Here is a 23,683-nt window from a genome sequence, read left to right as displayed (position 1 = left end):
AGCTAACTCATCGCCGAGTGTAATGGCGATTATGAAACTCCCGCTACAAAGTTGCTTCGCGAACTCGAACGAGTCAAGATATATGGTCCGCGTTGTCAAGGAAACTCGAGAACTTAGAAAATTGAGCAAGATACAATATGAATTTTAGATTACTTCACGGAACATTCGACTTCTATTAGTTAACTGTTCCGAAGGCGGATTTTTAATATTCGAATGAAGGCTTTGTAATCGTCTTACATCGGGGGAAAGGTAGATACGTGTTACGAGATATAGAAATCACTGTGCGTGTAATATCATTTCAGGATTATCGTTTAATTAACAAAGTGAACAGCGGTCCAAAGCGTTTACAGGGAGAGAGTTAGTATTCTCTCCAGCAATCAATTTATAACAAGTTTTCTACTTTCGTATCGCATGCGCAGAAAGAAAAGAGTGCTGAAAACTTTGAAATTAGTTACATGCAAGCGATATCTTCGACGTGACGCCACAAGCTAGCAGGAAAACCACGTCACGCGTGCGACGAAACATAAATCTGCTAGAAATTTTCATGCAGTTTCATTTTTCTTGCACATTCGCGATTCTATAATTAATTAATACGATTCTCAATGGGAAAACTTGTCGCCGAGTGGATGGAGAAAAAATTTCAAGAGATTAATACGTAGCCGTGATCATATCGACGTATCGATCTTGAAATCTTTGTGGGCGGTCTGACACGACCGATCAAATTAATACGATTCCAAAGAGAATACGAAACTTCATTCGAATGCAGTGAGAAAGGTGATAAATTGCTTACGAGGTAAGCGAGACAGTTACATGGGTGTACAATGTAAGAAATCAGATGACTAGATTGAATTCTATAAATAGCGAAACTTTTTCTTCTACAATCGATTTCCGTTTTAACATAAATTTTTATTAGAAGTAATTGTTGTTTTTCTACGGATATGTCGCGCGCAACTGCTGACTTTTCTTGATCTTCTGTTTCATTGGGTGATACAATTCAATCTCCTGCTTTATCAGTTCGATCTTGGCTTTCAGTTCTTTTTTCATCGTTATCATTTTCTGCATTTCCATCAACTCTTGCCTAAATAAAAACTCAGTGACATCGATCGAGTAAAAACGTTTCACGTTCCATAGAGAATGCTTACTGAGCCACTAGGAGTCCAGCAGAAGTGCTTCTCTCGTTCAAAGTCTCTCGTATCTCATTGAGCGCCACGTGAGCATTGTTTACGCGTTCCCGAATTTTAGTGTTCTCTTCGCGTTTTCGATCGAGATTCTTTTGCTCGAATTCTATGTCCTCCGCTATGCATACCTCTTTTTCCTTGTATTGAGCTACGCCATTTACTGTTTCTGCGATTCTGATCGAAATGTCACGAGAAAAATCATCTAAAATATAACGTAGTTCATACAGACGTACTTGATTCGAAGCCTTTCTAATTCACGGTCTCTTTCATCCAATCTGTCCTTGTAGCCACAATTGGCGATGTGAAGCGCCTCGTAATCCATCGTAGTCATTCCTTCTCCTAAAGTTTCAGCGATTTTAAGATGCATATTCAAATCGTCGAGACGATGTTGAAGAAACACGTAGCTCTGACGATCTCTGGCCAAGATCAAACGTCGTGTAGTCTGATAAAAAAGGTTCGGAAATTATCGTTGATTTAAAAGGAATGAATAATTGGTAGTAAGTAAAAACACCTGTCGACGTATCAGATTGTCCATCATCTTCTCCGTGAGTTTCCTGCCAGTTTTCGAGAAGACTAAGCCAACAGATACTTCTTTCTGACGGTTGAGAAACAGTCCGAAGATTCGATCATCCTCCTCTTTGAGCGTCGTAACCTTTTGCGTGTAATTCTGTATCTCGTATGTCAATTCCGCCTCCCGCGTCAATATCTCGTCGACCTGCATCTTGTATTCGCGCAGCGCTTCCTTGTATATCTCTTCCATTTGTTCGCGGGTCTTTGTGGAATCCGAGGGTGTCATACGTTGTTGAGTCTATCCGAACGATCGCTTATGCAACAAGAGGTCAAACTCGGGCGCCATTGTTCTTTCGCCAAAAGGGGCACTTATGTAATATGGAATGTAAAGCATCGAAAATGATGAATCTGAGTATTGTAGCCTGACCTTCTTCATATTTCGAGTGACCCATATTTCCAACAGCCTATTTTTCCTTCTCAGATTGGATCTTTCGGATAGTAATTCTCTCAATTTGTCGATAATCGTTTCACGTTCAGCCGGACTCTAGAAAAGAAATGTTAGGAACTTTTTTGTCATTTATTTCTTCTGCACTTACAATGCATCGATCATATTGTGTGCAAATATCCGGATCAAAAGTAGAAATACTGCGAACAGCTAGGCACTTACAAGGATAACGACGGTTTATGCGCACCTCTATAGGTATCTCGGCAAACACGTGTTCAGATTCTACCGGACTCGGCGCTTCCTCTATAACCTTTTCCTCGATGGTAGAAACCGTCGTGGAAAGCGACATCTCCTCCTCTTCACCTACTTCTTTCTCCTCGTGAAATTCTTCCTCCTCGTACCTATCATCTTCGAACAGATCCGTAATAACATTCCACGCGGGCTCTATTTCTTTTTCTGATTCCCTCTCCTCGCTTCGAGCTTCTTCCTCTTCCCTTTCTAACCCAAAATCTTCCAAAGAATAAGACACATCGAACTTATATTGTGTCATCTAACGAAAGAAATTGAAGGAATTAATCGTTCGAGGTGAAAGAGGTTCGTAAGAATCAGAACGGTGTTTGATATCTCATCGACGCCTTCTAGATTTAAATACCTTGTCTTCGTCGTATTCTAACGCAACGCTAAAGTTTTCTTTCTGCGGGGGTGGCGTCATGTTTCGGATAATCGAGGGACACGGGCACAGAAATTCAGCGTGTACGTAATTGGAGACGTTGCAACGTCGAGACGAGAGGGATGGGCAAACGTGGCACCTGAACGTAAGTGAATACGGAGGAAGGAAACAGCTGCGGGACGAAGAAAACAGTCGAACGAATTCGCCGTAGCTGGATCGACGCCTCCTCGAGAAGGCCTCGAGCAGCATGCAGTCGACCTTGAAGATCGAAGATGATCTTCCCTCTCGAGAGCGCGCTGGCGCGCGTATACGGTGTTGCTTGTTTAACTGCTCGCGCTGGTCTCGCGTCGGAGAAATGCTTGGGAGGAAAAGTTCCTCGCGGGACGTCGATTAAACCGCTGCGAGCTACCGGACACCGTCAGTGCGGATGCACTGCGCATCCTGCGGTGTGCAGGCTACGATTTCATCTCTCTATGTGCTTTATTCCATGCTGCCACGGTCTCCATGCTGATGTATGAAAAGTTTATTTATGGGAGACGTGGCTCGTTCGATCACGCGAGAACCGCGTGACGGTGGAACACAACGAGCTGAAACCCGACTATCATTCTGTTCGCCGGACGTTAAACGGCCAGGAATTAATAACCGGCGCATACGTGGCAAAAAATCTGGAAAGGTACGACCACGCCGGGCGTTGTTCTCGCCTTTGTCGTTTATCGTTTCTCCTTTCTCTACCTCAGTTTGTTTTCGCGGTTCTCGCGTACACGTAGAGGAAAACGTAGACACGATTGTTCGAAGCTAACAACTCTCTCTCGAGAGAGCTCCAACGGAACGAGCCACCCAGCGCAAGCTCGGATTCAGTTTCCCTTGATTTACCAGGCCCACTTGGATTTCTGCGCTTCGAACAATTTATCGTATAGGATCTTTCCCTATTTTAATCGGGGAATCTGCGCTCGGCTGATAAATTGCCGCGTTTGATTTCCCGAGTTCAGATTTCACCGACGATACGAGAATAACAGTAGTAACGGTGATTTGTCTTGGTCACTGTCGGTTGGCCGAATCGCCGATTACCATCTTCCTTCTGCCCTTCGTACTCGAAAAACTAAATCGCTCTAAGGTTCTTTACGGGTGTACCTTTCGCTTTTAATAATCTCGTAACAGTGCGTTTACGCTTCACCGGGGAAAATATGCGGAATAACGAAAAGGTGCGTGCATTCGACCAATACTGGTCTTTGCTTTACGAACGGCCCTACGGGGATTAGATCTCGTGAAAACGAAGAAAGAGGAACGAGGCAACCTGGCAAGTGAACAAGAGACAGAGACGGAGAGTGGGGTACTTGAGGCCGCGTGGGCCGCCAAGACTGCATTCCTGTAGGATCAAGGATCCCTGCTTGAGTCGCGTATGTGTAAGTACCTTCTGTGTACGTGTCTCTGTACTCAGTCTGTACTGGTGTAACTATGTACTTGTGTCTCGATGCCAGGCCGTATGCACGAGCACACGATTACACTCGGACTCCCCCTCAAGAGCGCGCACACATACGCAGTTAGTGCGCGAATGGTCGCAGAGGGTCGTCGTTGTGGCCATGGTTCGATTGTCAAGTATCGAATCCCCGCGGCTTTTTTCCCTGCCACGATATACATGCCTCGGTGTGCAGTAGGAAGAAGAAACAAGTTTTTACATCCCGATGACACTGACGTACCAATTTCCTGAGTTCCAGTTCCCGAATCTTTATAGCCGGCGGACAGGCCGCGACAAAATTTATTGGTCGCTCCGGCGAACGTTTCGTGCGCTGCCAGTACACACGCAACGACTGCGCGGCCAGCTGCCCAGGATCGAGACCGAAAAGAAACGGACGCGTACACGCTCGATGGATCGATCGTTTTAATAAGAACCGTACGATCGACTCTCATCCCGGGGCCTTGTAAAAATGCCACGCTGCTCGCTATCAATAGCCGCCGTCGGAGAAATTCAGAAAATGTCACACGGAGGCAGAACGAGTCGTAGGAGTTGTAGCCAGTGTTTCAAGAAAGCGACAACGTCTTCGAAAGGAATCGAAGGTGGAGAGGAAAAAAGCTGCTCGAAACGGAGAGAACAAGCTTGTTGGCGAGCCAATGACGAACGTGCTTTGACCGGTGTTTAACGAGTTAAGTCACGAGAACGCTCTAAGGACCCCTCAAGGACGATCATCGAAAATAGTGGCTGCTTTTCCATATTTCGCGTGATCGGTGCACGGGTCTGCGCGCGTGGTAAGAGTGGCAGAGGTCGTACGCTCTCGCGCACATCCCAAGCCGTTCGTTGGCCTTTCCACGGATTTGATTTCCTTTCAAATCGACGCCGTATTCCTGGCTCGTCCATGCAGGCTGCGCCGATGGAAACTGGACTGACTGGGTTTAACGGCGCGTCTTTAAGCTCATGTCGGTGCCGGTCGTACGCACGTTGTGCGTGCACGCGTGTACCCGTGTGGCCGAGTGCGCCACCGCGCGCTCTTCTACAAGAGAAGGAGACCGCCGCGAACGCTGGAAGAACGTGTGTGCCAGTGTGCACACACGAGAGTCCCCCGAGAATGTAACCACGTCGAATCGCGTCGTGCGTCAAATAGAACGCAACGAGAGAGAGACGATCCGCAGCCTGCAGCGGATACCATTGTGGCCGGTTGCATAAACCCGCCATCTTGGTATCCTCAAGGACGCGCATCGAATCCTAAGGTCAACGCACTCGACTCACATCGGGTGCCCTCCACCTCCACCATGCTTCGTCGTTGTCGACTTCTTCTTCTTCTTCTTCTTCTTCTTCTTCTTCTGGACATCTTCTCCTTCCTCCTCTTTTTCGTCGATCTCCCCTCTCTCTTTCTCGTTCACTCTCTCCCCGTTTGTCCCTCTCGCCGTGCTTGCTTTCCTCGTCGTTTCCCCTCTTCTTTCTCCTGCTCGTTCTCGCGACCGAGCCAGAGAATCTCATCTGGCCACGAGCGGGATGTCACTGCCATTAATCCCGCCGATACGGCCCTGGCCAGGGTCGAACGGAGCCTCGAGCCGTCTTCCTCGTTTTCTTCATCTCCTTCTTCTTCTTCCTCCTCTGCTGTCTCTCCTGTTCCGATCCTGCGACCTCCAGTTCTCGTATAGAATGATAAACGCAGGATATTCCGCGAACCGTATCCCCCGTATAAAGCAGTAGGTCGTACGTGGGTCGCCGTTCAATCTAGGCCGATTAGACAGGAACTCGGTACTCAAGAGAGCTACGACGACGCAACATTTCCGATTCGAACGTCGAAAAAGATACGAATTCGAGTTACGAGTCGAAAACCTACGAAAATGGAATATCTAACCGTTTCTCCCTTTCTGCTCTTCCGACGTTCCATTCGGTTACGTCATGCTATGCCCGTCCACGTTCGTTTCACTCCGAATCTCGTCCGAGGAGGTTCGACGAGATCGGAATTCAAATTTTTACGTGGCGGTCACATGGATACGCGACTCGCTGCGAAACGCGCCGGCATTTATTTTACGTAAGATCAAGCGCGGCGAGCAATAAAACTCCAGAACACGCGAACGGCCGAAACCTCGGGCTCCGTGAAGGGTGGTGAGCAACCGAGGACCCATGTCGGTGACCTCTTATCGGGGGAACCGACCTCTCCGGTCTAAGGTCGGCCAATGGAATTGCCCGGGGCGGACACGAAGGTGTTAAAGCCTTTGGAGTAGCCGTACGAACACCAAGGGGACAGGTAAATCCTGGTGAGCTCAGGGCAGCCAACATGTGCAAAAGAAACCAGAAGAAAAATCAGCAGCTGGGAAGGCGAAGAGGAAGAAGGAGAGGAAGAAGGAGAAAAGGCGTAAGAATAAGAAGAAGAATAAGAAGGCGAAGACGACGATGCAAGAGCTGACCCCAGCCATCTTGGCCCGCGGGGTTATTCTATTTATATCTCAGCCTTAGCTATATTTAGCTCACGAGAGCCTGCAGGAAAGCGAATGACGGAGGAGAGAGTTTAAGGGCGAGGTGAACGGAGAAAGAGGAAGATAAAGAGAGAGTAGGGAGAGCACCGAAGGGCCTTGTCGATGGCTCGAGAACGCAGGGAAGGGAGAGCTGGCCCAAGAGACTTCGGCAGAGAAAGGAAGAAGAGCAAGTGTTGCCTGACGCGAACGTGTCAGTGTAACTGGCCTAACGAATACGTTAACACAACGCCGAATCCGGCTATTTTGTGACGGTGTATTGGAATATGTGCACTCTTACACGCCTCTCGAGTATACCGAGCGTGTACACGACGGTTTCGGCCGCGTCGATGAAACGCGTGTGTACAGGCACAAACCTTGGCTCGCACCTGCGCGTTATAAGTAGGCGCAGCCGCGTCGTATCCGCGAGCGTGGCTCGTGAATAAACGCGTGAGAATACGTCGTTACTTAAAAGGTTTTTTCGATGGTAGCAGACGCAATAGACAGGCACGCGTGCGTGTACGTGAGTGAGTCGAGCCGGTGACAGGTATAGCACTTTCCAGTGTCGTACGTTGCATTGACGTGGATACATACCGAGACGTCCGCCTCCGATTGTACGATATTCTCGTGCTTTATAGAGCGCGCTCACTCTCGCGCGCCGTGCGCGTAATACTTTTCGCCGGAGAGCCAGCTGGAACGGCTCTCGAGTCATTGTTTATGCGCTGGCTGAACATTAATAAACAACCACCGAGCAGATATGAGAGCGAGAAATATGTGCTCTGTGAGCTCGCTTTTTTGCTCCATCAGCCTATTCGATCGGCTGCACCGTGACAGCCGCCGTCGCGGCGGTTCCCTTGGTGTCGTTTCAGCGTTATCGATCCCGGTGGACGGTTGTCGATCACCGTATCGGCTGGTTCCGCGGAGAATTTCCCTATCGAAAGAAACTCCGCCGTTACTTTCATCCCGTGTGGAAGCCGACCTATGTATTCGATTTCTCGGTGTTCTCGCCAGGAAAGAGAAACGCATTCCCGAAATTGCAGGATACGCGCAGAAAGTCAACGAGAGGCAGCAACAGCGACGCGATAGACAGCTGACCGTCTTCGGGGCGGCAATATACCCGTGTCGGGCTATCGAGGTTATCGCGGTCTCCGCCGTAAATTCAGGGCCCAACAACCCTGCTATTCGCGTCTCTTTCTCATCCTCTCTCGTTCTTCGTCTCACCTTTTCTATCTTTCCTGCTTTCTCTGGCCAAGCACACAGCGAGGACCGACGAACTCTGCCTACATCGGTATTTCGCGGGCTGCGCGAGCACAGATCCTCTCCGTGACGGGGAGCACGGCTACGTGCAGCATGAAGAGGACCTTATACGAAGGATGAGTATGAAGACAACCATATATCCCAGACGTACATACTAGCCGCATACCAGTCGTGGACACTTACAACCGGCGTAAGGATCTAGCGTCTTACTATGGTCGTGATGACCGGACATTCGCGGGGGCACCGGCAAACTGCCGCGTTAAATCATCCTAGCCGAGAGTGGTTTCATCTCGAGGACTATGAAAGGAGCGTCGATATGTATCTGAACGCGGGGTGGCGGTTTTCTTTGCTCGTTCGCGCCAGCTGGTTATGGGGCCGGCGTGCGCGAGAAAATGGCAGGAAAAAGGTTGTCGAGAAGCGAATATCGGGACGGCTCTTGTGATCCAGTGTAATCCTGTTGATATTGTTAGCGTAGAGATACAAAGTTGAAGTATACTCGAGTACTGTCTGGCTGGTTGATGTACCCGGTTCCAGAGTACCCGAGGTTGATCCAGTTCGAAGATAAAAATGAAAGAAGACACGTGGAAGCAAGAGCTACGTCACAATAGCTGGTACAGAATAGAATATTATTCTAAAATAGACGCGACGCATCCAAGTGCAAGTACCTTCGTCTCTACGTATCTTCCAGTGTTATTGATTAAACTGACTGTACTCATCGAGATTCGACATCGCAGCTCGGCGTCCGTGTTCGAGGAAGTCGTCGAGAGGAACATACGCGCGCAACGCTCGGCAAAGCTTAAAAATCGGGGTTACACCCCGCGGGATGTATTCCTCCACAGGAAATTGTACAATACCGTGACTGCGAATTCCGTGTGTTGCAAGCGGTCAGAGCCGACCAACAGAACCGCGATTCGAGGCTTACGCGGCGTGCCGCGTGTTTTATAATTTCATCGAATGAATTGGCATTAAGGTCTGTCGTAACGCGCGTGTACAAGCGTCGGCATCTGCGCTCGTTCGGTGACTCGGCACTCTCCGCGAGAAACAATCTGCCTGACTGACGTGCAACGAAAGTACGGCAATTTGCAATGCAATGACACTCTTTCCTTCTTTTTTTCTATCTCCGAGGAACTACGAAACGCCCGTCGGATTTCTCAGCGGTGGAAAGCGATGTCGAAACGAAATCTCGAGGTCGTCGTCGTCTCGTTACGTTCAGGACGATGCACTGTTCGCAGCGGAACGCGCTTCCGTTTCGACGCATTGTGGTGCAATCTTCCAGTTGATGATTCAATGCTCGTGGAGGCTGCGCTCGCGTCCAGGACCCAACACGAGAACGTGGGGAATCTTAGTCGCGAGCGACGCACGGCCAACGACTCGTTTCGTTTTTGTCGAAAGCCGTGTTGGGACGAAGGGTGTTGAACGTGCCGCGGGCTAGCCTTCGTAATTCCCTTTTTCGACGCGTTGTTCATCATCAGGGGAAGAGAAACGGCTTCGTCTCCCAAGTGGAGAGGCTTCCGCGAAGTTCCCGCGACCGCCGAGACGAGTCCCGGACAAAAAGGAACGATCGTCTAACCGTGCTTCGAGTAGCGATTCCCTAGCGCGGGAAAACCACCGCCGCGAAGAAGAAAACCGCCTCTGGCGCGAGTCACCGCGTGAAATTAATTGCAGCGGCTCGGTGGTCGTTTATTACAGCGATATAAACGTGGCGGCGTGAGCGTTCGAATTTCTTGCAACTTTGAATGCACCGTGTCGTTTTTAATAATAATAGAACAACGTATATGTAGTACCTTTAATGGACTAAGAGTACTGTAAGAACGGGTTTGAACATTTGAAAAGGGAGCAACCAGGAATCCAAGTACTGTTAAAACCAGGCGCAAAAAACCTATCATTTGTCATACATTTATTCGTATAATTATTTACTACCACTATACGAAACGTCCCGTGTATAACTTGGTCGAGTCCCACGTAATGATCAAGTTTTCAATTACGTCTAGCCCCGAAACACGAACAAAGCGACGGTTACTCACGAGGCGAGTGGGCTTGAACAAATTAAATTAATCTCGCCGCGTATCTGCGGTCGTCGTAGATCAGAAAGATGACTCTGTGGTTTGCATCGACCACGGTAAATCGCTGTCTTGCACGCGGGTCTCTTCCCGCGATGCCAGTGCGTTTGACGGAATTAATTAGAATTTTCGCTCACCTTTTACGACGTTGCCGGCCCTGCTCGTGAATCTCGTTCAGGGAATGCCTGCGTCGATCGCGATTTCGTTTCTTCAGTGTCTTCCCCTCGCTACCATAGATCGGCCCGCCCCTCGTCAAAGTACCAAGGTCGCTGAAGGTGATCTTCTCGTGATGGTTCACGCTGGCACATCGTTGTCGATCATGGCCTTGAAGCTTCACGGAATTCCCGTGGCCAGCCTTTCGGCCGCCATTGTAAGCATGCCGACCGTGGTCCCTCGGCAGACTACAGTACAGATTTTGCGAAGTATAGATGGTCTTCCCGAAGGGCTTTTCGTTGCCGGGACTCTCAACCGCCACGCCGCTGGTCATTTTCGTAGCAACGCCGCCGTCCTGACCGCCCTTCGAGCCGCCTCCTAAATGTTCGCGCAGCCATTTTCCCAATCCTCCGCCACTGCTACCGTTGCCAGCCTCCTGAACCGTCGAGGAGTCCCCGTTCTTGCCTCTGAAACGAGTAAAGTGGGTTCACGTGTTGAGATACGTCTACCGAACGCGGCATACCTATATCGCAGGTAAAAGTCCATCCCCGATATACATACGAGGCTATATACCAGTATCTGTTACAGTTAGCCAGTAAAATAAATACACATCTATGATATTTTATTTTTTACTCGAGAGCATTATGTATTTTATAGTTTAAGTTGTGCGAATATCGCGGGAGCGTTGTAAGATTTCTGATCGTATAACTAGTTATAAACGAACTATACGCGCCCTTAATTTATCATCGGAAGCCTTCTTGGAATAACATTTAATCAACTTTTGAATGCTCTTAAAGTAAGCTATTCGTTCTGAAGTTATATCCAACGATCATCAACGAGTCATTTTTATATCGTTTCTTCTTCCATCGTCCTTTCGTGACGAAAATCGAGGGGTGCAAGGTCTTGGTTTTACGGAGAAAAACGAGCACCGCTATCGTGGCGTCTCGTAAAAATGAGCGTGCCGAACAATCGATGAAAGGCAGGAAAAAGGGAAATGAAGCGGCTTGGATCGCGAGCCAGCCAGTTCGAAGCAGAGCGTCGCACAATAGAGATGCAATAATGGCCTCGGTCCGGCAGTTTCGATTTCAGCGTCGAAGTCGGCGAGCCGATGAAGAAAGGCCGTGCATGTAACGAGACAAAAAGTGAAGAGAAGAAAAAGGCCGGTGGAAGGAGAGAGGAGGCCAGCCAGAAGACGAACGAGAGGCGAATGAATGGCACACGGCCTCGGGGGAATCAGGGCAACTGCTTTATAATAATAAGGGCCATGTAGGACGAAAGAGGGACGGAGAAAGAACGAGGGAAGGGTCTCTGTGTAGTTAGGACGCGGTGACCTTGGCAAGGTCATCGTTACTTCTGGCCATCGCCGCTAGGAGCCGCCACCGCGTGGCTTGGTCTCGTCTTACCATTACCCGACATTGGTTCTTCTTTATCGATGATTCTTTCGCTAGGCCCTCCTTTGTTCTCGTTTTTTATCGAATCATTGTCCTGGAAAATCAACCGTGGTACGATTACTCGCGTGATACGATAGCAGAGAACTTTCGAAGGTTTCGTTCGAAGCGAGTCAGGCACGGTGAAGCGGATGCAGAATTGGTGAACCGATATCGAAGAAACGCTAACCAATTTTTCGCGTCATGGTTATCATCTTGATTTATGACGGGCCATGGTACCATCGAAAACGATCGAGACGTTGAACCGTTCCAGCAGATAAAACGTACTTGGCGATTCGACGAGACGAAGCTTAATTAATTGCAGTAAAATTAATTAGCCGTGTAACGCAGGTTACTTAATTGACCAGCGAAGAGCGAATCTTAGGCATTCGTGATAAGGGGACAGTCCACCTCGTCGAAAGGCTAATCGAACAGCGAGATCTCGACCCCGGTCAGATGGGAAAAAAGAGGAAGAAGAAAAAAAAAGGAAATGAAAGATACGGCAAGGAGCCAAGTGTTCGAAATGGAACGAGAAAGAGACGATAGGAGGAAAGGAGGAAGAGACAAGAGCAGTAGCCTCCAACCAGGAGTTTCGTGATTCTCTGCGTATTACCCAGTGTGTTACGCCACTGTATAAAATTCCGGTTCTGCAGCCCTCTCCGGAGACCGTTCGCGTACTCGTTCACCCCCCACGCTGTTATCTCCTTTGGCTTTTTTCCTGTCGCTCGTTTTTGTCCCAGGCGTGCTGCTCTTCCTCGGCCCAAAAGCGAGCACATTATCAGAGACCGCTCGTGAAATTTCGCCTCGGCCAATCAACGAGCTCGTCAGGTGTAAGGCGATTCGACCGCGTACCGGGAAGTAAGAACTGGAAGGCGCTATCTTGCCTCTCCTAACGAGAAGGAAAGTGATAATGCATTGGGCAATACCGTGACAGCTAATAAAAAACAAAGGCCAACCAACCACGAGAACCAAGAAATTTTATAACGAATACCTTGGCAATTTATTACACGATGGAAATAGAGTTTATTTAGAAATTGAATAACGAGTCATGAAGAATAATTAGCAAAAGTTTATGTCATATAGAGATTTAGGAAGAAATTTATTATCAATTACCATATTCCTTGTCATATGATCTCGTTTGTTTCCATCAAAGACACGCTATGACGTAAAAACGTTCGATTTTCGACGTCCGAGACGAATCGGGGTAAATTTAATCGCAACTCGATCTCCAAATCGACGATACTTAGCCTTGGCGATCCGCGATGTCTCGCTCGCAAATTTCCATTCGCTAAGCGATGCATTTGTATGCTCTCTGCTCATTCCAGCGAGTCCACTTCTCTTTTTGCCGGGCTTCGTTCCATGCGACTCGTTCTAGTTTATTTGGAGACGCTATGGACCTTCGCGAGGGCCGGAGTTTGGCCAATACCGACGAGCGGCATTGTTCTAGAGCAGCAGCGTAGCCGTGACATTCGCTGATTAATCAATTCGTCTCTCGATCAATTTCTTCATTTTATTCGTTTTCATCCCTACTAGTCTTTGGTCACGATTCACTGACTTCGGATATAATTTCAATGTCAAGCATCTTATCGAAAATTTACAAAATAATCGCTATTTTGTCGGTTCTGACGGAAACTCTCGATCTTTTCATAGCAAATATCAGGTAGGAATGAATAATTAGGCGAGGACAGGTTATCAGCATCGCATGCGTGAAATATAGTTTCCCGCCTCATCGAATCGCCTATTTTTTCACCTAAAACGACAGCCTTGACTAATAACACGCGACAGGTATCGCATAAACGCATATCATTTTGGCTCTATAGAAACTTTGCTCCCTTACACCTTCTCAACCATGGATTATTAATCATCGGTTGACTCTTAGATCACGGAAGCGGTTTATCAGGTTTTCGAGATAAATTGGAGTAACACGATTTTATGGCACACCCTGTATACGTTTGCCCTACACCTTTTCGTGGCTGGATGGCCTGCACTCGGGCTGGTTCTCGTCCCTCTTACTCTTCGTCTCGCTCGCCAGCTCTTCGGGTTTTGTGTGGCTCGCTTCGCGAGATCCTCCGCTTCTTCTTGTTTTCTTCGTCCGTCGTCTTCTACGTGTTCGCCGTTTCCGTCCTTCTCGTGGCACACGGTTACTTCTTTCTCTTTGATACACGTGTCTCTCCTTTTCTCTCCGTGGCTCCCCGGACGAAGGCAACGCGCCGCCTTTCCTCGACCATGTTCCTGTCCTAACTGTCGCTTTGCATCCTTCTCCACGTCGATTCGCATCCGTTTCCTCGGACATCCGCCGATTCCGGCCCTTTTCCAGGAAACCGTATGACGATTTCCTTTAACAATTTAACATCATCGAGGATGTGCCGTTGCTATTCTGCGTGATCTTGTTGAGCTCGAACGGACTCAAGAACCTCAAAAAGCGCCCACGCGGCATATTCCAAGGTACGATGATAAGAAACTCGATCTGCAAGAGATATTTTTGTCGAGTGACCGACGTGCGTCTCTTATCGATCGAATAGTGTTATTAGTACACGCCAGAGGCTAGTTTCAAGAATGTTTAAGAGGCAGGACATGAATTTCGATGGAAATTGAAAACTAGTCGCGGCTCGAGAAAACGGCATGAGCTTAACGACACTCGAGACAAACGCTTTCATTAATTAAATAAATTCCACTGTCGAAGTGTGGTCCAATTTAGAATTCGTCTGCGAGAATTCCAACTTTGAAGGCCTCGAATCTCTACATCTCTTCCCTTTTAGTTCAAATTTACATCCTCCATCCTATCTCGTCCCCAAACGATTTTACCAAAGTACCCGGAAGAGGACCCGAGAGTCAGTGCAAACGTCGGTCGCTCTTTCACTCCCTTATACGCAAAACCGGCACGTCTTCTCCAAAAATCAAAACGAAAAGCGAAAGTCTCTCGACCAATATCTCGACAAATGGTTACCTTCCTGGTAGCAAAGGTCAGACGACGAAGAAGGAACAGAAGGACCCGACGATTCGTCGGTTTGCCTTTCGTCCGAATGCAAAGACACACGGAGGCCGGTCAAACGCGAGCCGGCTGCCCGTTGCTGAATATAATGCGCGCATTATGTGGCTGCGTACCTATTTGGCGAAATTCAGCGTCAGCGTGGCAGTCGGTCGGCGCCTTTGAACCTCGACCGTTCACCGTGATACCTGGTCGCGGAAAGGCACACTCTCGCGGCCACGAGGCCACGAACCAGGACAATGCACCCGCTGTCTTTCCAGCGGATACTTCTCGTTCTGTGGCAGAGAAGTGCTTTAAGAGCACGAAGCTGCGTTCGTTCTCTATCCTTTCGGAGGCCTTATCGATCGTGATCGACGTGTACATCCGTGACTCGGCTTTCACGCAACGATGTCGCGTTGCGTGCCACGAATTCGTGGTGCGTGCATACTGCCGCGCCGCCTCTCCATATATGTTCGCGTCGCGAGATCAGGTCAGATCCATGGCTCCAGACCTGGAACGCCAACAGATCCCTTATCTCCACTGACGACACTCTACCAAGTGTACCAACGTATACCATACGCTTGTGTATCGGTTTTACTAATGCACTGGCTGTTGTGACAGCCACCGTACACTGTCCTGAAGGATTTTAGGCGCGCCGGAATGTCGGACAGCAATAAAGCACTGCCGGAATTCGTAATTACGACTGGACGGGTCACGATCTGTCACCGGTCGCAAACGATTCTGTTGTTTCGCTCGAACGATTATCTAGCGACTCAGCGGGACGCCACTTCATCCTGAGTGATCCATATTGTTCGTCCCGCTCACGGAAGCGATCGGTTCATCGTCGTCGAAAGTCTCAACGAAGGATCCGGTGAACGATCCGGAGAATAATGCAGCGAACGTCGCGGATTCGCGAGCGCGTGCCTCAATGGGACGTCGTAGAAGCAGGGAAAACGGCGAGCGTTATTAACCCATTACCGCCCACCGATCGCTGCGGCAGGGTTAACATAATTCATGAAGCTGCCAGGGACTATAACGGAATTATGCACGCTAATAGATTTCAATCCTCGGTCTAGTCGCGTTGGTCGACGCACGACAAACTGTTATTAGCCGACCGAGCGATTAATCAAAGCCGGTTCCACGCGAAAACGCGTTTCTCCACGGTTCCAGGTTTCAGGAGGTTTTTCTCCTATCGTCGCGCGCTCGTTTCTCGTAGCTCGTTGGCTTCGTTCGACAAGATGAACGATACACAGGCGAGCGTGTTCACTGTGGGTCGCTGTGCGTGGACGACGCTTCACGGCGGTTGCGTTTTTCAGATCAAAGATAGCAATTAAGCCTTCGATGACCGTCATTTTTGTCGAGTGGAGGCGCAGCTCGTCGACCACGCTCGTGCGTGTTATCCGGGATATCTGCGCGAGCGTACACTTCCGCGACCCGTGAATTATTTTTTGCCACTGCTTGCCTTGCTGCGTCACCGATCGAATTAAACGACTTGGAGTTCGTTACATGCACCGGGTCGTTCGATCGCCTAAAGCGATTCGACACGCTTGGAACCACATTGTTCCCTGCTCTCGGGCGCACCCTTTCGAAGGAATTAAAAATTCCAATAAAAATATTACAAACAATAACAATACACCGTGTTCACACCTAGAGTAGCGACGAGGTGGGAAAAAGGACAATTGAGAAATAATTTGAGAAACACGATGGTTTACGGTCGCGTTAAAGACCATGTTACCTACTTGATAGAATTATTTGAACCGCTCGCTCCTTCCAGGAACCACATTGATCAACTGCATAAATTGAAAAATACAGGCAAGTGATGATGTTACAAACACCGTTTTTCAAATTAATCTTAGAATTTACCATCATTTGTATAAGCTTCGAATATAAACGACTAATGAACTTACGCAAGTAAACTATTTGTGTGTAAGTAATTAAATATCGCAAACGTGTACGAGTGAATCTAACAGAAAGAGATACGCGAAGATTCGATCGTCGTGACATTTTACGCCTCGACCAGAGACAGAGGTCGTGATCCAGATTACTCGTCCCCTTCGTATCTGCTTTCTTGGTGGCGGCTGAGGTCAGAAAAGCCGACGGTTCGAGTGGAAGACTGCATCGGATTCGACAAGATCGTCCTCGTCATCGGTGAAGTCCACCGCGACCCTCCGTGGCAAAGGTCACGAGGTAAGGTTTTGTTTAACGGTATCGTCCGTCCGTCCACGATGCTAATACCTCTCGGTACACGATCATTACTCGGACTGTTGGGACACTGATTGGCTCGTTACGTCACACGATCTTACGCTAATGATCCCAACAAGGCACCGGATATCTTCGATCGACTGGACCGTTTCGGAGGAATGTGAACGGGTTACGGGCTATGCTTGCTCGACTATGGATCATGCGGGAAAATCGATCCGATTTCTTCGACTCGAGGTCACTTCCAGTGTTGAATTCCAAAATACAAGGTTACACCTATGAGAAAATACTTATGCATATCTATCGTTGCGGTTTCATAAACTCGTTTTTGCCTGTCTTCGATTTAATACGTTGATTTATCTATGTTCGGTATCTACGATATAATTCCATTGCATACTCTGCTCCAAAGCAAGCAGAGTAGCTATCTACGCGTCTTAATCGTTTCTTCTTTCGCCATTCTGTTAATATCGTCTTTTATTCGAACCGTTTTACGGTTCTTTTCTTCGCGTGTAAACGTATTGCGATATTCTTACGCGTAATACGCTAATAGCCATCGACGAGTGTATTTATCGAGTCTGAGTAAAACGAGAATGTGAGTTAGTCGTATCTGTAATCACGAGTTTTATGCTCACAGATGAACGCGCGCAATGCGTTCCTAACCACTAATCGCATAATTCTGATACTCCCGCCTTCTAATTACATTTTCCCGTAGTTTGTTCTAATAATCGTTCGTATCGTTAACTCAATTAATACGACGATAACTTCCATGTATCGACGAGGCGTTTTTCTGCGATTCGTTTTGCCCGACACGTGGAGCTCCATAAGAGCCTGGCGATCGCGCGAACAGTGCCGGGAATTCGAGGTGGCCGTCACCTTTTGCCAAGCATTCGCCGATAATCGCGCGAACGGAAATTATGCCCAGGTAACGACGCGGTGTTCTTGCGGGGCACAAAGGTTCGACCGCTCGTGGAATTCTCCGCGCGTCACTGTGTCGCTATATTTCCCGACAATGAGTAGTAAAGCTTGGTGATATACGCGAAAAGGGACAGAGGTGTCGGTTTTTGCGCGGCGCGGATTCGCGACAGAGGAAACCAGAGTGGAAGAGGCTCCTTTTGAAGATGGAAGATGAAAGGCGAGGAAGGGGAAAGAAAAAGGGAGAACGCTCGCCTGTGAGAGGAGAAAAAAATGACGGTTGTCCTGCAGCCACGGCTGCAGTCTGTAAAAATGTTTCGCCGTACAGGCAACCGACAGGAGCAGAAGCAATAGTAACGAACGCATTTGAATACCGCCTGTCCTTGGAGAGTATTGTCTGCTTTCCTTCTTCTTCTCTTTCTGCCTCCGTGTCTTTCGCTTCGCCACTGTTTCTCGATTCTCCTTCTCTTAGCTCCGACTAATCTAATTATACCGACTGTTTTTTCAATGCGTATATACGTTTGCAAGTGCGTAGCGCAGATCTTGTCGAAATACGCAGCTACTTTTGCTGGAATTAGGGGAAAATTTCGGAAGCCGCCATCAGGGTATTTTCAAAAATTTCAATTAACTGTTTGGATTACAGCATTTCACTCTGCTTTGTCTATTATCTTCGAAAGCGAGTGAATAAAAACGAGAGCAAAGAACTGCAGGGATTCCTGTAACGTCCTAATAAAGTGCTCGAGTCAGCGCGGAGGAATCCAATCAGAGATTATAATTGGCTAGCGATTTTCCACGATTTCTCGATGTTGGCGCGATAACAGCGCGGAAGGAGCGATGTAAACTATAATCTCCGGACGCTCCCCCGATATACGCGTAAATGTCTAATCACGCGGCAGAGGCAGGGCGTCGGATTTATAGGAGCGAAAAGCACCGCAGGAGACAAAGTTGTGCGAGCGAACGTGCAATTAGCGGGAATGTAAATAAGAAGATTATAATTTCGAAGCAGATGATCGTGGATATACCGCGGCATAGCCGCGCTCCTCCTCTTTAACGAGTTGCCGCGCGCGACCTTTTTGCGCCAGTCAAGCCGGCCGACGCAGGTTTTCATATTACGCGCGCGAGCGCACGACACGGAGGGAGGAGCAGCCGATGGAGCAACAGTGGGCGTGCATATATTTGCTGTCAAACTATGAATCCGAGAGCTCTTTTATCGTGAACGCGTCTTATAATTACACCGTCCGGGTCACGCTCCTATAAACCACGATTTTAACGCTTCCGATCTTTCTATGCGATTCGAGCTATTTGTTCGAGAACAACGTGATTTTACTTAGATTTCCATCCATGAACCATGTTTTCATCTCGAACGAACCTTGGAGAGAGAAAGAGACAGAGAGAAACTCTCCGAGTTTCGAAAGTTCCTCAAAATTATACTGGATATGTTGCGCGCTAACTACCATATTTCCTAATGTATTTATCTCCCAAACGCTCGTTTATTCGCCACTGTATACGCCGCATAGTTTCTAGTATTCAAACCAGAGAAAGTGGGGATTCGATTTCATCCGATAAAATCCTCCGTCTCAATGGCACATCGGTATTCTCTTAAACTCTACGGTTGACTGTCCCCAAGGCGGCAGAAACTAAGCTCTAAACTGCCGTATTACCATCTCTCGCGCTCTACGTGGCAACAAGTTCCCGGTAGACAGTGGTATTCTCGGCAGTATCTAAAATCGAAAGGTATCTAGAAGCGCATCGAGGCTACCGCGGAGTGCCACGGGCGGTCGTGAAAGCGTCACACGACCGATAGAGCTCGAATAATCGGCGCGGTATGCCGAGCGGTCGTGGAAGCAAAGAAATGTTTAGCCGCGAAATGGGAGCGTAATCGTGGAACAATATGCACGGGAGAGCGGTTATACTGTATCCCGAGTGGAACGGGAGGCAGCGGCGCGAGCAGCCGGTTACAACGACACTGTGTGTAAGCACGAACGCGTAGCTGATGTACATACATTTCCGCGAGCGTTACATGCGCTATGGGTGCACCCCGCGTGCGCGACGTAACGCGGTGCACCGCGCCACGATATAAACATACGTGTCTTATGGTTCTGCGCGGTTGCACGACGCGGTACACCTTGGCCGCGTATCGCGTACACGTGTTCACGTACAGTTGCTCATGAAAGTATTCGTTTGTACATAGAAACCTTCTATGAATATATTACGTATCTTATACGCAACATTTTGAAATTTTATTAGCAGTGTAACGAGACTCGGCTAACGTGATTATATCGGTAAAGTTTGAAACAAATCTAAAACTATCGTAATTGTTCGTTTAACGCGTTCTTGTGGCTCGTGTTAGTAACGTTCTTTTGTCTATACTCGTACGATACTACTCGTAGATAATTTTAATCGATTAATCTTCCTTTTTGATAATCTACACTTATTAATTATCGTGTTCTGTGTGAAATCGGTAGATATTCTAATACTTATGAACAAGGGTGTACGTGCACGCGTTTAAACTCTACGTTCGTTGCCGGTCGACAGCGCGCTCCGGGGCAAGCGCAAGCAACGCTACGTGGGCTCGTTATGGTTTCTCCGGCTCGATAATGCTCGATCGAAATGACCCCGCCGTGAAATACGTAGCAATCACGGCACCGCGATATGCACGACGAGGTGTGCGCGACCCCGTCGACGAAACGCCTGAGACGCGTACGGATTGAGACTTCAGGCGGTCTTAGAGAGTTCTCGATACAGACATAGTCTCGGATACCATCGAGTAGCTACGGTGTATGCTTACCGCTTCCTTCGTGATTACTTCTTGGAAATCTTGAGAAAAGATGGGACACTTCAAAGAGTGAAGCTACCAACGATTCGTTTGCTTCTGGTTACAACCAGCGGAATGAAGGAAGTTCGAGAAGTCAATCCGTTAAGCGAAGTACCGGTGTAAGAAGATACAGACATCGCAGGTTCGAAGGTTGACTCTCTATCCTTATAAAATATTCATTACGCTCCGCTACTTTCAGGTCATTGGGGCTGCTGTTGGAAACGCGACCGCTCGCTGTTACTCTCACGGAATTCGATCTGGCGCTATGTTGATTAAGTGGATGACAAGTGGTTGCTGCCGCGACTCTCGCTTTACGGCGTGCTTCTAGAATGGCTTCGATCCGGTCGTGATTTCGAGAGGCCGGAATAGACACGACTTCAGGAAACGATAACTCCGGGTGTAAAGAAAAATCGTTCTCCGGGTTAAGGCGTGAACGTGAAAGTGAATTTCTTTAAACTGCTAAACTCGCACTGTGATCAATAGAAAAAGATAAACAAAGTCTATACACAATATATAGGTATCCTTTAGATACGTTACAATTTGTGACAAAATTCTCTTAACCAGAGATAAACGACACGATGCGATGAAGTTATTTCAGCAAACGTAATCCAAGATCACGACTATCGCGTAACTGTTTCAAACGTTCGACGCCAATTTCCAGCGCTCCATGGCGGATCGACGTATCGTCGCTGGAAACGCGTTAATTACAACGGATGCTCGCGGAATAAATTTCGCGATGGCGGAAGAACGTCGTCCTCGCACGCGAAATCGCTGTAACGATCTACGAGGGATCGTTCTCCGTGGCTGAAGTTTATTTTTGCGCAGAGTTCGAACGAGGAAGTGGACGATCCGATGATCGAGGAGCGATCGTTCTTCGGGGGTAATGCAACGTGTAAACAGCGCGTGCACAACTCGTGTTCGCGAAAATGATACGTGCGCGTCGAAAAAGGGAGGAGCGCGAAACGATGGGGGCTGTACGAGGAGGTTCGATCGAGCGAGGCACGTCGATTTGTTTAGGTGAAATTACGTGGATGACCTCGACCCCGGGTCGAGCCGGAAACACGCTGCTATAGTTCCCGTGGTCGGCGTCGACAGGCCCCAGCGCATCGAAGGGAAGATTAATAACGTTTCTTCGCCCTAAGAATAACTATACAAACGGCCCACGCAACGGACTACGTGCTGTGTTCGTGCGATAGCCTAGTATTTCGCCCGGTAACTACGAATATGTATTACGATTTTCGTGGAGAAATACCGGAGATTTTATGTAAATAATGGAAGATGGAAGTTTAATGATTATAAAAGATTTTGGTGAAAAACGACTTAATTTGAGATATTGGAAGATCGTGTATCATCCTAACTACTATATTTAACATTTTCGCGTAATGATGTAAATTCTCTCGAACAAAAAGCACACGTTTCTAAACACATCAGCACCTATTATTGGTGGTACACGGCGGCTGACTAGAAAATCGTACGAAAGCAGCGCGGCAAGGAACGTGTTAACCAGGGAACGAGCGATAATCGCCGGCGAACGAGCTGGTAGAACACATTGAATCGGTTAATGCGACAAGAAACGGCGATAGAGCACAGTTATGCCAGCGATTTCACTGTAATCCGTCGCAAATTGGTGTAACGGCGACCGAACGATGCTGGTATCACGTTCACCGTGCGGCTCCGGCTTCAGCGAATAATTGCGCGGCTGGTTTATTTTTAATTGAATTACACGGGGACGCCTCTCTACACGGTGCTTCCCGTTGGATAACAGTGCCACAAAAGGCAGCATGATCCATGATGCAAGAGAGCCGAGCGAGTAGAGTTCAGATGGCGGCCTGACTTCGACCTCGCTGGAATATAATCGACCGGCGTGCTCCATTTCCCGCGAGATCGCGTCGCCGATGGTTACCGAACGGCTTGGCACTCGGCACCCGGCACCGATGGAAGGGCGAATGGAAGCGGCAACCACACGAACCTCCGATCCTTTTATGCGACTCGGGTTTGCACGAGTTCTAGCGGAGTTCCATGGGTGGAGCGTGGTTCACGAGGTCGGGTCAAACGGACGACTCTAGTACAGCCGACGAGCCTCCTTGAAAGACGCGGATGCCTCGGAGATCGTGGCGGATGAGAAGGTGAGAAGAGAGGCTCTAGAAGCTTCTCTGGAGAGGTTGGAACTTCTGTATTCAGAGTGAATCGAGAAAAATTTGTTTCATACAGACAAAACACGCGTCTGGAGTTCCGATTCGTTGCTCGTTCGTGCGCTCTTTGTTTGCGGGAGCTGCTAATTTGGTATTGTAATAGGGTGGAAAAGAGAATGAAAAGAATACAAGAAGGATAAAGGTGAAGGAAAGTAGGTTTCATCTAGGACTTGTTAAATAGTCAGCAAGGTAATCGAGCGACCCACTGTTTTAAATACTGGTAATCAGCTCTAGATAGCTTCTATTTGAATAGGACCTGCAGAAAAGTTAAGGTAGTGTCAATTGTAAGAGTCGCAAATCATTTTCTACGTAAAGCTGTATGAAAGAAACGTTGGCTGAAGGGTTTCCGTGGATTCCCGTTAGCTTGACCATTTAGTTAAGCCATTCATTTCGCTTTTCTTTAGAACATTCGCGGCAAGAAGAAATAAGAATCGAACGAATCCCCTCGGGCTTTAATTGCATGTGCAGTGTGCACTTGCCCGCCGGTCTTCTTGGCTTGGCTGATTCAGTCTCCCCGATTGCACGGCGAGCTTTATTAAAAACCTTTGTTCACGATGCGCACACGAACACCTCTAATCGCGTATCGCGTACACTACCACACATGGGGCGCACAAAAGCTTCGGGACTTGTCTGTCAAAGCAGTAACGTAAGAAAAATCCTATTAACCACCGTAACGAGGTTCCCGCTAAGCCGATTGCGGCGCTGATTAGACGCTGGTGTAAAATGACATGCTAAAGTAATTAGGATCTCGAGTCGCGAATCTCCCTTCATGGCTCAGGTTCTTCGTTACCTAATTCTAGATACAGTTTCGCCTTCGAAAATGCTTCGACACGTAGTTTTCCTATCTAACAATGATCGAACAAATGCATAGATACGTCACTCAAAATCCACCAGAGAGAACCGCATCAGGAGTTAAAGATTGCGGAAACGTAATGGCAATCGTAAACTCGGGTAGAAACGTCTTCCGAAGATTGTAGAG

At 48.2% G+C, this 23,683-nt stretch overlaps 1 protein-coding gene across 1 annotated transcript in view; it reads right to left on the bottom strand.

Moving 5' to 3' along the window:
* The window catches only part of LOC117235132, a 162,366-nt gene that overhangs the window by 130,258 nt on the left and 8,425 nt on the right, over window positions 1-23,683 (bottom strand). Inside the window, exon 2 of the mRNA XM_033496878.1 lies at window positions 10,176-10,658. Within this exon, the coding sequence (XP_033352769.1) occupies window positions 10,176-10,658 (483 nt within the window). The remainder of the gene's footprint in view (window positions 1-10,175; window positions 10,659-23,683) is intronic.

This window comes from Bombus vosnesenskii, unplaced genomic scaffold (assembly GCF_011952255.1).
Source record: "Bombus vosnesenskii isolate JDL3184/JDL3185 unplaced genomic scaffold, Bvos_JDL3184-5_v1.1 scf7180000013314, whole genome shotgun sequence".
Classification (NCBI taxonomy): Eukaryota; Metazoa; Arthropoda; class Insecta; order Hymenoptera; family Apidae; genus Bombus; species Bombus vosnesenskii.
This window is presented reverse-complemented; position numbering and strand designations above follow the sequence as displayed.